The sequence below is a fragment of the Netta rufina genome, assembly GCF_964035555.1.
Source record: "Netta rufina genome assembly, chromosome: 3".
Classification (NCBI taxonomy): domain Eukaryota; kingdom Metazoa; phylum Chordata; class Aves; order Anseriformes; family Anatidae; genus Netta; species Netta rufina.
In genome coordinates, this window is record NC_140125.1 from 53,443,761 (window position 1) to 53,459,191 (window position 15,431).

Sequence of the window (15,431 nt, forward strand, 5' to 3'; positions counted from 1 at the left end):
CAGGAGTGCCTGACCTACCTAACGTCTGTATTTCTGCATTGCAAATATTGTGGTGCTTTCAAAGAAAGCTAGTTTCACATGCGTGTTGCTGGGAGAAATGTTCTTGGATTCTCCTCTCCCCAGCTGTCTTGGAGGAGGGGATTTTGTAACTTCCAACTTGGAGGAAGCAGCCATCATTTCTCTCCAGCTGCAAATCGTTTTGGTCTACCTGGGGAGCAAAGGTGATTGTTGCTACAATGCTCGGTGTTTGGTAGCATCTTCATCCAGCGGTGCCTGGTTCTTGCTCCTTTTCTCTTTCCCCACTCCCTTGTCAGGTTTTCTACTGTAGAGTTGTTTAAGTTCACTGGTGCTCTGTATTGAAACTAATGCTTTTGTCTTTTGCTTCTAGGAAACTCTTGTAGATTGCTACAAACCAACAGAGGTAAAAAGACTTTTCTTAATTTCTATTCACCTGTGGATAGTATGGCTATGCTCAAGTTGAAGTAACTTTGTGTATTGATTTTAGTTATGATAAAGCTAATATAGCAATATCCATGGGGAGCTGATGACCTTGGGGCTTTATTTGCTGGGAATGTTTATGCCTTTCATTTGACTACAGTAGGAACAGGATTGAGCTCTGTGGTGGGACTGCTGTTTGTACCAGCTGAAGTACCAATGTTGTCTTCTGTAATGTCCTGATTGACTTCGCTGATGCTTAGGGCTGTTATGATACAATAGAACTAAACACAATTTTTATCATATGGTCAACCCCCCTCTCCCCTAAACCTACTATGTTTGCATGAATTTTTATTTGAGAGATAGACTGCGTGCCTTTCAATTTCAAACCACGTAATTTTACCTTTGGCACTAAACCTGTTTGTTCTGGAAACTGTTACGTAGATACACTCCTCAGCTAGTTCCTTCTGTGAGTGGACTTCAGTAGTGGTGGGACAACCTGAACTAGTGGGATTCAAAAGTATTCAACTTTCAACTTGAATATTTATTAACACGTACAGTGCCAATATAGCCTATTTCTCATCTAGTAATGCATGTTTACCGAGAAGAGTAAATATTTTTAAAAAACAAGGGCTCATTTAAAAAAAAAAGAAAAACCCAAGTGCAATAACTAGAGTAATGAAGCAGACAACAAGGTCTGGACTGCTGGTTTGTTTCTCCTTTCAATTTATTACAGTCAGTGCGCTCTGACCAACAGCCACTGTAAAGTTTTTAATAGGGTGGATGGCTTAAAGCATCCCCCAGTCAGTAACCTTTCAGCTGTGTGTGACTAGGAGCCAGGCTGGTGGTTTCTGAAACAAGGCTGTCGTACAGCTTGGTTCCTGTTCCATGATAAGCAGTGCTGTAATGCCTGTAATTGTAGCCAGTTAAACAGCTGGGCTTTTAAGACAGTCATACTGTCAGGAGGAGAAACAGTTACAGACACTTCCCAGCCGCCCAGATACTTTCTTTGGGGCCTTTTCATTTTTATTGGTTCCTGTGGTGGATTGGGCAAGTTGTCCAGAATTGCTGTTCCAGTTGCTGGCAATAACTTTTTGACAGTGCAGGAAGCTGGCCCAGAAAGGCTCGCCTGGAGACACTTGTATAACATGGTCTCTGCTGTTCCGTGGCTCCTTTACAGCAGGTAACACTCATCTCCCAATATCGAGATGCTACGCCAAAATATCGAATCTCCAGGCGTCTCGCTATGCTACTCTGCAGATGACCCCTGTCAGCCTCCTCCAGCCTTCTCCATAAAGCACCTTAGAACCTGGTTTTAATTCGTGATGCGGGTCTGAAGACTGATACTGCGTTTGGAGCCTGCTATGGTTCTTGTCACAGGACAGGGAGAGAAAGTAGGGGTGGTGAGTGGATGGAGGGAACAGGTTGCCAAGAATTTAGCAGCCACTTCTGTACTCTGTCTTACAGCCCTCTGTTAGCTGAAGGTCGATGGAGAAGGCAGAGAATCAATTACCTTCCTTCCTAGTTTGCTGAACATGTAATATATTTCTCAGCTCTAAAGTTTGACACAATACAAGGGCAAAATTCAGAGCTCTTGCAGGGATACATGACAGATGCTAGTGAGTTTTCCACTGGAAAGCTTGCTTACAGAACTGCAGAAAGTATTTGTGCTGTGCAGGTAAATTAAGTTACATGGCAGATCACATGAAACAACATCCTGAACACGTATGCTGGTGCTAAACTGTCCTCAGGGCACTGGAATAAGGTGAGATTTTAACACTGTACTTTTGACTTGTCTCTTTAGTCCTCTGCTGGTGGAATGGAGGTAGCTCTTACCTGGCAAAATACCCATCTTCATTGACAATCTTCTGAGATAGCCAAGTCGAGAGAAGTACTTAATCCAGTCTGCTGTGAGGGTAGTTGGGTGTTGTTGCCTGGGACTGTTTTCAAAACAGCAGCTTTTCTTCTTCATCTGTAGCATGATAAGCCCAATAATACCACATCACTGCTAATTTAGGCCATTTAAAAATAAATGATTTTTCACCTGCCAGCTGTGGACTAAGAAAAACCTGTAAGCTGGCTTAAATTTGGTTTATGAGGATCCACAGTCTTCAAGAAAATCTGCAATCCTTTCCTATTTGCTGTCGTTTGATAACTATTGAGGTAATTAATTTATGGAGAAAAGATGTGAGCTGATGGAATTTGTCTTTACCAATCAAATATAATCCATCAAGTGCACCAGCAGTTTTAGCATCAAGAAATGTACAGTTTGAAAAAGGCTGTAAGCCCTAACAGGAGAAAAAAATATGTGGTATGATGTCTCTGCTACTGAGAACATAAGGAATAGTGCAGGCAGAAAACTCAGTAACGTGGAGCTCTTATGCTGCCTGTAATAAGTAAATAAACAATAGCTTAGGTCAGTTTTGCTTAGTTTCTTCCACTTATACTAAAGGTCAAAGAACAACTGTGAAGTTTATGCATATATTCTGGATTGTGTTTTCATCAGAAGAAACAGAATTATCCAGGTCTCTTGAAAGGTGGCAGGAATTTTGAGTCTCTGTTCTCAGCCTCTGTAATAAATCGGCAAAGGACAGTAGCTGACAGTAACTCAGGAGGAACTGCTATGAAACCTTCTAAAGGAAGCATCTGAGTGGGGCTTAGCTGCATACTGGGGTTAAACCACAACAAGGAACTATGGCTAGGCTGTTGAATGTGCTCTAACATTTTAAAAGCTTTCCTGAGGTAGCAGTTACTGCTGTTGTTTTAATCCGTATGGAAATACGTTTAATGTGGGAACCTTCCTATAAAGCGTGGCTTAATCTCAAACAAAGCAAAAAAAAAGTTAATTAGGGAAGTGCACAGTGTGATTTTTTGTGTACTGTTAAGTTTACATTAAGGATCCTTATATCAAAGATTTGGTCTGCTAATCAAGATTGATGTGCCTTATAACCGAGGTGTCATTCAGTGATAGGCATTAACTGTGTAAAATGTGCCAGACGCGAAAAACAGTGTCTGGGCATCATTTTCCAACTTGGCTGTTTCTACAAACAGAACAATAAACAAAAACAAGAACAAAAAAAAGAGGTTTCCATGCCTTCAGACAGTCTGTACCTCTCCTCTTCCCCTTCTCCCTTCTGGTACTACCATACCCAGTTCAAAAGTGGTACAAGTCATGCAGACTTGATGTAAGCCACGTAAGCTATGAGAAGACAGCAGTTCGTTTCTGGGACTGCATAAGCCTCAAGGGTGTGCTATATGCAAAATCAGCATCATAAACAAATCTTGGATCTGCATTTTTGTGGTTGAAAAGGAGCAGGGAGCAGCGCCATCCTCTTGTGCTGTCCACGTGGCCGGGGCAGTCAGTGCTTCTCTGTGCCATGCACTGCCTGTGCAAAATCCCGCCCAGACCTTTCTCAGGTGCCTATATCAGGTCTGTGTGGTGGAGAGACTCATCAGAGGTCCCAGGGAATTCTGAATCTTAGTGGTGAACGTAACAAGGAAATTTAAGTATAATCTGTAGCTTCGTCAATAGGGTTTTGTATTTGAGAATAGGCTTGTTCAGAATAGGAAGACTGTTGTGGAGATGAGATAAATGAGGTTTTATCAAGACAAACTTTGAAGAAGGCTGGCTAAATAGCAAAGACAACCTGTTTAGACTGGATTTTGTAGAACATCTGAAGTACTTGTGGCTTGATGTGAATTAAAGCATCTGCTGGTGGGACTGCCAAAGTGATGTGAGGAGAAATAAGGAGACTCTCAAACTGCTGTGAGAGGGAAATGGAATGGATACAGGCTCAAAGCTGTGGTTGAGCTACACAATGTTTGCAGAAATGTTTGAGGAGAATGCAATAAATAAAGTTTGGTGTTTCTTTGTTTCTTTCTTTTCTCATAGGAATATACAAGCTTTGGGTGAATGGGCTAAGATCTCTTCCACTGAGGCAGGCAGGAATAAATCTATCCAGACCATCTCGTTAGTATAATTCTTTGCTCAGTGCAAAGAGGAGAAAAAGGAGATGAAGTAGCATCATAAAAGAAAGCTCTTTTGCTGGGAACTTTTAATTAATAGAATTTGCAATGTTATTTCAAAAAAAAAAACAACAAACAAACAAACAAAAAAAAACAACCCTGTGTTAAATTGCTGCATATTTTCAGAAAAATTTGGTCAGAGATTTAAGCCGTACACTACGCAGGGTTGCTTCAGTGTCTGGACTATTGTAGCAGCTTTCAACACTTAATTTTGAGAAAGGTAGAGAAGTGTTTGCTTAACTGTATGTTTCCCCAAGTTTAGCTTCTAGTTGGAGCAAATGTCAGGCTTGTGATGCAGCTTTTTAGAATGGTCCAAGCACTGTGGTTTTTAAAACTATTTGGGTATGTCTTCAAATAATGTTTGTATTTAGTATACAAACTTTATTTAGATGAATAGAAAGCTCAACCCTTTTGAAATGGTACTTCTAAACTTCTGAAAGATCATCTATTTTTTTGGTCCTGATATTTAAATAATCACAAGGCAGCAGTACGTGGGATGCCTTTTCTAAGTAATAGAAACTGAAGAAGTGTCCTAAAGCCTCTGTGCAGTGCACTGCCTTACAGCCTGGGGAGCCTAGAAGCTCATTCATGGCAGCTCAGCTGATGGATGGTAATTATTAAGTAACAGTAAATGTATTATATGTCCATATTACTTAAATCCAAATAGGGCATTTTGTAAAGAAAAGTTAAGAAACGTGCATGTTTAAAACAATGCAGACAAGCACTTCTAGAAAAACATGTTTTACCATGTATGCATTTGACCACTTTGAATTCAGTGAACTAACACTATTGATACGACTGCTGCTGAGATCTGCCCTATATTGTGCTACAGCGTTGGAGAGAATCAAATTTGCATGTTTGCATTTCAGCAAGTGCTCCTGAACACACCTGAGAAGGACCCATAGCAGTATTTTAAGGATGGAGGGGCAAATGGTGATTTGACAATAAGCTGTGCTTGCATACGTGCTGCTGAATTGGAGAGTAACTGGACTGTGTGTCCTGACCACAGCTAAGCTTTGTCCTATACAGTCAGTTCCTTGTCCAGGGCTCATCAGGAAACTCAGCTGCTGTGGATTGTCCTCGGGGCACTGGTGGTGCTGGTGGGGCTGCCTGGTGGGATTGTTCATTGAGGCCACAGAGATGCTGCACCAGTTCCTGCTAATAGAAGACAGCTTCTGGCCCCGTTTCAAGATTTGAGCCAGGTGGGAAGGGAAGGTGTTTGGAAATAGGGTTCCCTCTTCCTTTTCTCTTTACTCCCCCATTCATATGGCATTTTTGAGTTTCTTCCCCAAGTTGTTGTGTAGAGTGCTCTCCAGGATGACAACTTTTTACGTTCAACTGACTGGGCTTTCTCCAGGAAATAGCCTTAGGCAAACAGTCAAAGAAATCTTGATTTTTGACTTGGCTGCAGGGAAGTAAAGCTGTGGAACAAAGCTGGTTGAGGATTCATTTCATGCTCTGGTGAAGCAGGAGCACGAGACACCCTTCATTTTGGTTTAAGACCTGGTCCTATTACATGTGTTCTGTTTGTGGGAGAGAAATCTGGAGAGACAAAGTCTAATTAGTCTCCAGAATTAATTGGAAGGCTTGAATAGTAAGCCTCGAATTCATTGTCTGTCAAATGACCTCATTAAAACAATGAATCACACCTCCAAAGTAGAGAGGTGAAGTGATTTCCTCCCCTTCGCAAGCAAAGGTGAAATGATAATTCAGCCTTCTTTATTTTTTGTTCTGCATTAGATGAATGCTTTGGCTAAACTGAATGCCTTGGATTCTAGGAAAAGCATTAGGCAAGGGAGAAGACAACTGCCTAAGGCTGAATATAAATGAGTTCAAATGAAGTATGGATGTAGTCTCTGCTTCTCTCTTGACTTTGCCTTCAGTATTAGAAAGATGCGTCTTCTAGAAACAATCTTGTGTTGCAAATTAGCAGGACTCTCAATACTTGTAACAAAAAGGTATTTAAAGGTGATCTCCTTGCAAAAATCTGTAAAAAGAATTTAAACTAGGTTTATGTGCATTTTTCTTTCTTTTTTTTTTTTCCATTAACCAAGGCCCAAACTGTTGGCACTGGATTTTTGTTCTATTAAAAGTACAGATGTGCCCTGTGTATTTCTGGCTGTAGTCCTCAAAGGAATAGTTTGTGAGTTCTTGAGTCCTTAACTGAGTTATTTTTAAGTGTTTTCCAGCTATGAGAATCAAATAAGTATTAATAAGTAGATAATCCAACCTGCGTTACACAACTACTTTTAACTTAGATTGGTGCATGATTAGCTTTCAAACACATGATGCTAAACTTCAGCCCAAATCCTAGGGGGGATTTCAAGAAAATGCTCTGTGTAAAATGAGTTTTGTGTATGAGGTTGAGATAGATGTGGGTATTAAGCCTTCTATTAAGCTTCAACCCAAATGTCCACAAGGAATAAAACTGCAATTTTGAGTGATGTTTAAAGGAAATAAATGAGTATTACTGTGTGTCATAAAGCTGACTCAGTTAGCTATAAAGTGAAGGCTTATTAAAATGTTGTGAAGCCTTCTTATCTGCCTCCAAGAAGGAAAATGTGCATCTTTTCCAGAATGCTACTTTTCCTAATGGAGAGCCACAAAACAAGAAAGGCACAAGCACCAGAGCACAAATGTACGAATAAATACAGGCTCAGTGCAAGCATCAGATGCAAACTGATACTTAAAGCAAATCAGAAACATCCCGAGCCAGTGCTCTGGTTTGCACACCTGTGGGATGCGCTCTGCAGCGCTGCTGCACTGTGTGAAATGTCTGCCATGTACAGAATGCTCTTTCTGGGTTTTACTCTTCAGTTCTGCAAGCCCTTATTGCAAGACAATTCGTTCCCGAGGGGTAAAGCATTTGTCATTATTATATGTACTTCTTCAAGTGCGTATGGCTGCCTTCCCCTTCCAGAAGAAAACAGCCTCACTTACCGCAGATCTTATTTTAGGGGATTACCCCCACGCAGCTTGATTTATTTTGATGCACTAAGGAGTTTTTTGCTGCCTTTAAGATTGAAAACTTCAAGCAAGTAGATTATCTTGCAAAAGAAGGTGCTTGTGGTGCTGCCACAACAAGGGGAGGAACTCTCCTCCTTTGCTGTAGCTTTGTGTTGAAAAGCAACTGACCCCCTGGCTGCATTTCGTACCCAAGGGAAACTTGCTCCAAATTCTTCTGAGTTATGGCAGAAAATGGACAAAGGAATGGAAAGGGCCCTTTCAAAGAGGTACACCCTGCACAGCTACAGCCAGAATAATGCCTGTAGATTTCCCTGTCAACTCTGCAGGTGCCCTGTCCTTCCTTCCTACTTCTGTGAAGCTCTTGGACAGTCACTCGTTGCAGTATCTTGTTGCTGCCATGATGGCAGGTGAGAGTGGTGTAGAATAGTGGTAGCTTTAGCAGAAGACTGATCAAGTCGTCCAAAGGGAACAACAGAACTTCAGCACTTTCTTTTCTTTAGTTGTCTTAATCTGATGTTTTGGGATAAGAGTATAACGTTTTGTTGAAGGAGCTGTTGAAAGGCAATACCAAGTGCTTCAATCCCAGGTAAAAATCTTTTAAGATCACTTTAGAAAGTTTATTTCTATGACGATTTCACTGCAAGATTTCATTTAATACAATAATAATAAAAAATATCCTAAAGTGTATTTAATAGAATCACAGAATGGTTTGGGTTGGATGGGACCTAAAAGACCACCCAGTTCCAGCCCCCTGCCATGACCAGGTTGCTCAAAGCTCCAGCCAACCTGGCTTGAACACCTCCGAGGATAGGGCATCCGCAGCTTCTCTGTGCCAGTGCCTCACCACCCTCAGAGTAAAGAGTTTCTTCCTTCAGACAGCACCGTACCTCATTAGATTTGCGTTGTCTAGCAGGCCTTTACAGTGCTGAAAGGATCAACGCATAGTGCAACGCATAGTGAATGTCTCTGCCCTTCTTCTGACCTCTGAATGGTTAAGTGCTATCCTCTGACAATTTCCAAGTGGATATTGTTGCAGTGGCCTGTGCGTATCTGGAAAAATAGTTCGTAGGGGATGGAGAACGGGGATTTTGGATCTTAACAAATAAGCTTTTCCAATCATCTCTTTAGGCTACAAGCTTATCTGTATGGGATGTGCAGTATTGATATGCACAAGTGTATTCCTGTGCTGGCCTTGGCTGAGCTGGCTCAGGAGTAGAGGATGGGATGGATACGCAAGGTTCTTGGTGAGCTTTTGTGGCCCACATTGATATGAGTGGTGCTTTGCCTTTGGTGCTGTTACTTGAAGCCACAGCTAGCGTGGGTGCTTCAGCCATGGCACAGCAGCGTGTGCAGTGCAGTTTAGGTGTGCATACACGGCCAGGAAAGGAATTTGGTTTGTTGGGGTGGCACCTGCCAGGTCTGTGGCTCTACCAGAAAAAAATGGACCGCTGTCAAGTGGAAATACACATTTGCAGAGACTTCCCTTACGCACACTGTAGCACCTGTATAACGTGTTTCAATGTGACTTTTTTTATTTGGAAAGGTACTGTGTTGTCATGCAGGTGGTGACCTTGCTCGCTGGAATTTCTAGCCTCGAGCGTTCAGCTAGGAAGTCGTGCTTTTTGTACTTGCACATCAACCTGACTAAATCCCTAATTACATGCCCAGTTTAAAGCTCAATGATTTCTAGATAAGAACCTTTTTGTAGGTGCATACGCAGTGCTATGGGTAAACATCAGTCTCCCAGAGTGACAGTAAGTGCATCTGCAATTATTATATGAAATTGTATGCCAGAAGAATTTCAGATAATGGTGCAATTCTTTAAGCTCCTGTTCTCTCATAATGTAAAAGGAGAAAATCCACTGAAGCTGGGGAAGATGTCACTGTGAATAGAGTCCTGGTCCATTAATGTCTTTTATTTCAGATTAGTGTCATTCACTGAGCTCCACAATCAGTTTTTGCTGAGAATAATCCAGTGGTGCTAGCTCTGGCTCCTTGGTCGTGCCTTCCCTCAGACTGGCAGGAGTGGTGGAGTGAGGCTGAGCAGTGAGCCCACTCAGAGAGCTGAGCAAGCTTGGAAAATATCAGGGAAACAGGAAAACAGCTGAATTTTTAGCCAGACTAGCTCTCTGCTCCAGCTGGATACGCAGCCAACCAAAATGCTAGTGCCGGCATGGAAAATGGTGAGACAAACACCTCTTTTGGCAGCAGCGCTAATTTCTGTGCGCGCTGAAACTGAAATTCTCCTTTGACTATTTGCACTGTATTCAGTCATAGATTTCAGTCGATTCAACAGCTGGTAGAAGGCCCCGTGTAGTAAAAGGCTGGAAGATGACTAGCAACTAAGGCAGAACACTCACGCAGAGTCAAAAAACAGTTATTCCCTCCTCCAATATGTGACAAGTGTATGCACATAAGATTCCTGCAGATCAGGCTAAAGACATCCCAGCTTAGCAGTAAAAGCTTAAATAAAAATGTAACTTGCTTTGATTTTTTTTAAACTCAAAATCATGGTGTTATGGGATCTTAAAAATTACTCATCTTTTCTAATCTTTTTTTCCTAGGAATTTATCAAAGAGCTGCTAACTCGGATAAGAGGAATGAGGAAACTCAGTCCCCCTCAAAAGAAGAGTATATAAATAACTCGAAGTAGTAGCACTCTGTAAAAGACATGGCAAGGGAAATGGGACTTTGAATACAAGACCTTTATTAAAATAGTTGTCTTTCTCCACAACTTTTTTGATTTCATTCAGTTTTGACTCAAGGAATTTCTTTTGTGTGTTTTAAGGGTTCTTTTTTAAATGTCGATTATTTTTTTTATCAAGAATATCAACGTTTTGGATGCTGCTCAACTTTCACTTGAGGATTACTGAAGCAAGAGAAGAATCCAAGAATTAGTGATGGGGGGCAGCAAGCCTACGTGGTGAACCAGAAGATCTTGTAAATTTACAGAGCTGGGAGACTTCTCCTTGCAACTAGTTGGATAACATTTTTTAAGTTGGTTGTACATTTAACTCATGGATGTCAAGTTTCTTGTGCTTGTCTGTACATAAATTATAAAGTGGGTTGTGAATACTGTTTCACATGGATGGAAGGAAAAGTTTGTTATGGTAAATTATTTAAATGGTGGTTATTGCAAATTTGCTACCAGAAGGTACCAATTTAGATGACTAAAATGAGTGCTGCCATTTTTCTAAGTACCCTTAAAGCAACCCAGTGAAGAATTTCATCATATCTCCTTATTTAGACCGCAGCATATGAGAATTGGGAATTTTAAGGGCTTAATTTGTAGACTTAAAGTTATTTTAACTTTGATGCTTTGCCAGATCATTTCCTCCCCGCCTCATGGTGTCTCGGAACTGTGCTAACCTGTACTGAAAAGGGGCCTGCAGTGATATCTAGAAAAATGTCCATCACCATTTAAAAGCTGCTTCACAGTGGAGGAAAAGGCAGTGCTACCACCAGAACGACTTAAAAGCACTGCCTTGCATTAAGTGACGTGGTCTTTAATCAAGTGAAGATTCCTCTCCCGTTCAAGTAGGCAAAGGATATTATGGTCTTTGTTTATGGCTCTGCCCTGAGAAGCAGGGAGACTATAATTTGGGTTCTCGTACTTGTAAAAGCAAGAATAGAGAGATCCCTGCTCCCTCCTCGAAAATGTCCTAAGTAAAACGTTGAATAAGCTACCATATGCTGGTAGGTGACACTAGTCAGGCATTTTATATCAAGGGTGCTCTGAACATATTTTATTTTTCAAAAGAAGTACATGTTTGTGAATTTTATGTATACTGGCAAGCTTTTTTAATGTATTTAATTTTGTAATGTTTACCGATGATTTTATTTACCAGATATTTACTCAAATAAATGGAACAACTTGTGACTTGTTACATGTACACTTTACAAGACTACTGTTGCTGAGTAGGTTGCTAAGTGGACTTGCTTACCAGAAAGAGAAGCCTGTGAGGTGGTAAGTACGTGGGAACTCAGCTGCATAGACCCTACCTGGCTTTTAAAGGTACAACCAAAGCCCTTGCCCAGTATCACTCAGCCAAATTCCTGTAACCTGGTGGACAGCCTCACCTTTGAAAGTCTTCTGTGTTTGAGACCTGCCTTCCCTGGAAATGCTCAGCTAAATACCACGGCTCACTGCCTTCCTTCTCCCAGAGATCAGTCTGGGGGAGGGCTTACCACTGGGCAACTCCATTCTCTACCAAAGGTCTGGCAGCGGGGTATCTTTCTGCAGGAAAAGATACCTTTTCCTCTACCTTTTCTTTTTTTTTTCCCTTTGCAGAAACTTCAGCAGCCATGAGAAAAGACTTGGTTGTTTTGCCTTGCAGCATGTTAAGTTTAAATCGTGTACCTAGCTGAGGCTGCAGTTCTGCTCTGGTTTCCAATGGAGACTTACAGCAAACTTTTTTATTTTTATTTTTGAATCAGTATGTGAAGAGAGACTGGTGCTCCAGGAAAATGGGCGGGGTGACAGCTTGTGATTTCTTCTGTTTGTATGTCACTATCTCCCACTATTGCTGTCAGCATTATCAGTGAACTGTCTTCAGAAAGAGGCTCCTGTGAGTGACCTCTCTTATCACAAGAAGGTTATCTCTCCTTGGTCTGTGCTCGTAGCAGAGGCTCTGATGTAGCTAGATCGAAATGACCAAGCTTGGATCATGTTGATGCCTTTGAAGGACGGATGTGTACTTGCAAAGCTTCTCCAACTCCTGAGGTTAGGGGCCTTTTGTTAGATTTTTCACTTAACTCTTGAGCCAAAAGTCTCTGATGTTAGTAAAGAAGTCTTAGTACCTAGCAAACACCTGGTATTTGGGTAGGCAAGGGCTTTCATAAGCCCTTTGCTAGATAACATATTTTTTCATATACTAGTGAGATCCTTTTTGCAAGCACCAAGTCTGTTACGTCCAAAAATGGATAAAAATCTTTTGATTTGAGATTTGTCAGTAAAGTCCAGAGTTTTGAGCTGCTGCCTGATATGCAGTCTGCTCGTGGCTGCCTTTCCCTGACTCTGAAGCGTAAGTACATACATGCCTCAGCAGCTGTTGGCATGCAATGCACCTTTTCAACTTCTGGGGTGGTTACAGCTGCCTGCATTTTGCAGCTGCTATTTAGAAATGACCCCAAGTCTGGAGAGAAAGATTCGAGTCATTTCCACATTCACAGATGCATTTTATCGCTTACTACTTCAAATATATATATATTTTTTTCTTCTTTTCCAGTAGTGGTGTGCAAAATCAGAAATGTGAAATGATGGCATCTGTGCTGGTTATTTCTCTTCTCCTAGAGCAAAATGCTGCTCCACAAGTATTTTTTCCTTATGTTACTCAGCTAAAAATTGCCTAACTGCATGCATCACCCATTTGCATCTTTTGTCTTAATTTTCTTGCATTGAAGTAGTTGTGGAAAATATCAGTCTGTGCCTTTTGGAGGCAATCAGAGGTAGCTGGAACAAGTAATAGACCTGTGAACAATGAACATTGTGATGGTCTCCACTGCTTTCTTCTGTCATGTGTGGAAGGGGGGACAGCCACTTCTGTGAAGGGCTTCCTTCCCTCCAGCTCTACATGTGTCGCTATCTTACAAGTGTCAGTGAGCAAAAATGAACTCTAAATAGCTGTTGTTTGCAGCTGGCATGGTTTTCCCCGATACAGGGTCTCATTCTCGCTGCTTTTCACTTAATGGAGATGCTCTTGGCCTGGGTGTCAGTGTGGGGAGAACCAAGCCATTCACTAAAGATCTCTTTGTGCTCTACATCTTTATACTGTGCGGGTGTTCTTGGCTCTGGGCGATGTTCAGGGGGCATATCAATAGCACACTGTTGCTGAAACAACTTGAGATTAAATCTTACAGCCCAGGCTCCTCGGCTGGTCAGCTTTCGAACGGCCAAGCCTGCAACGAGCACTTCCTCTGGGCTCTTAAAGTGGCTACTGAAAGGAACTGAAGTGCCCTGTAATAAATATGTAGCAAAGCTGAGTTTGTTGTGCTGGCATTAGAGTGCCTCTCCAGTACACAAGACTGCCTGTGAGAGCACGTGTTCCTGGGGTCTGCTTCACGGCAGAATTAGCCTTTGCATGCTTACAGCAGGAGCCAACAGTGTGATGTCTTCCATGGCTGCTCCTCCAGTTGGCTTAGAAAGAGGAGGAAAGTGCCTGTAATTGTGTTCAGTGCTCCCCGTGAGGCTGCAGGGACAGGATAGTGTATTCCTGTGGGACACAAGAAAGTAGATGAGCCATTCTTCTGCCAGCCTCGTTTTTTGCCCTTCTCCCTAATTATTCCTGTGGTGGGTTTCACTCCTAAGGTTCCCATTTGTGCAGGGGGTGTCTGGGGACCAGACACCAACAGAGTGCCTGTCACCTGGAAGCTGGAAGAAGCTACAGGGCCCGTGCTGTACCAAGAGCTGAACTTGAACTCCTGGTGAAGAGCTGTGACACAAGGATTAATTGATTCTTGGCTGCTTAAGGTTTGCCATTGCCAGCATCCTCCCCAGATGCTAAACAGGTACTGAATTACTGCGTGCAATGATTTTTAAAGGATGTTGAGGTTTTGAGAGGGAGAAAGGAGTTCAAGTACTAGGAAGTCTAGAAAATAAAATCACTAGGGAAATTGCCCTGTTGTATCTTCAGCCATTAAGAAGACTGAGAGGAGTCTTGTGCTGTTGCATATATTTCTGTATGGAGAGAAAATGAGAAACGTTTTCATTTACTGGAGAAAAGCATAAGGAGGTGGGATGCCTGGAGGATAAAGAAAGGGAGCTGGAGGTAAGGAAGGACACAGCACACCTTGGTGGTGAGCATGAGGAGCCCTCTGAGCCTGCTACTGAGGGGATAAATGAGATAACTGCTTATTAGTATCCTCAGATCGAAATTGGATGCTTTTCTAGGTAAGTTCATATTCAGTTCAGTCAACATGATCAAAGACCTGAAAACTCTAAACATCTGACTCAAATATTTATTTTGGGGAATTGTGCAAAGCAGAGGAAACGAGACAAATTGATTTGTATACTTGTATATTAGGTTTACACAGTGGTCGAATCAGATTACCAGTATCAATTATATATATAATACACAGCTCCATGGCTTTTTGCTTGACTTCCATGTTACTTCTTCCTTTTTCTTTATGGTGAGAAAATAGCAGGTATGAGTATAATTAATGCTGCTATCAAAAGCAGGAGAGAAATTGAAGTGGAGAAGAGAAAATGTGCTTGGAAAGCACCCAGTGCTGCAGAATTTGTTCTTGTCACCAGAGGACTCTGCCATCAGCGTAAATGCAGAGTGTTTCTCTAGTTCTGAAATTGCTGTTTATAATTTATCTAGTGATGGTGGGATTTTTTTTTCAGCTTTATTTTTGTGGTAGAAATAATGACCAAGTTCTCTGAGCTATTATCTTACACTACTTATAGACTCTCCTGGTTTTTCAACAAAAGTTGACATTAGCTATTTAAAACTGAAGAAACCAGGCTATTTGAGAAGTTAGTTTTAAAAATATATCTAAGAATGGAAGTAATTGTGGAGGTACAGACAACAGATTTTGTTTGGTAGTACCTGGACAGCTCTCCGTGGGCAGGGAGTGGTGGTGTGCTGCCTCATGATTGTGGAGGACCCCACAACTTGTTCAGCTACACTAAACCAGCAGTGGAGTTGGGCTCGGCCTGTGTTAGAGTGAGCCCCCAAGCAGTTTCTCACCTCGTTCTTGCAATTAGTCTTCAGTGATCTGCATGTCTTCTCTTGGGTCTCTCTGGTCTTACTTCCAAGCTTACCAAAACAGTAGTTCTAGCATTCGTTGCCTCCAGTACCGTCACAATGCATTTCTTTATAGGCTGTGTTAATATTCCCCTTTCCTTCAAGTTTAGTGCCTTGATTATTTCTCTTCAGGACCTTTTACTATGCAGTGGAAATGGGAAATGTGTCACCTGATGCTATTTCTGCCACAGAGGCTCTGCTGCCAATACGAAATCAGTCTGAAAGACTAGAAAGGCTGCAGAAAATTCAAGTGTC

General features: G+C 41.8%; 1 protein-coding gene across 1 annotated transcript in view; it reads left to right on the forward strand.

Moving 5' to 3' along the window:
* PPP1R14C (protein phosphatase 1 regulatory inhibitor subunit 14C) overlaps positions 1–11,284 on the forward strand; it is a 49,523-nt gene extending 38,239 nt beyond the window's left edge. Inside the window, exons 3-4 of the mRNA XM_084284138.1 lie at positions 389–421; positions 9,993–11,284. Coding sequence (XP_084140264.1) covers positions 389–421; positions 9,993–10,067 — 108 coding nt within the window. The 3' untranslated portion in view covers positions 10,068–11,284. The remainder of the gene's footprint in view (positions 1–388; positions 422–9,992) is intronic.
* Positions 11,285–15,431: the final 4,147 nt, after the last annotated feature.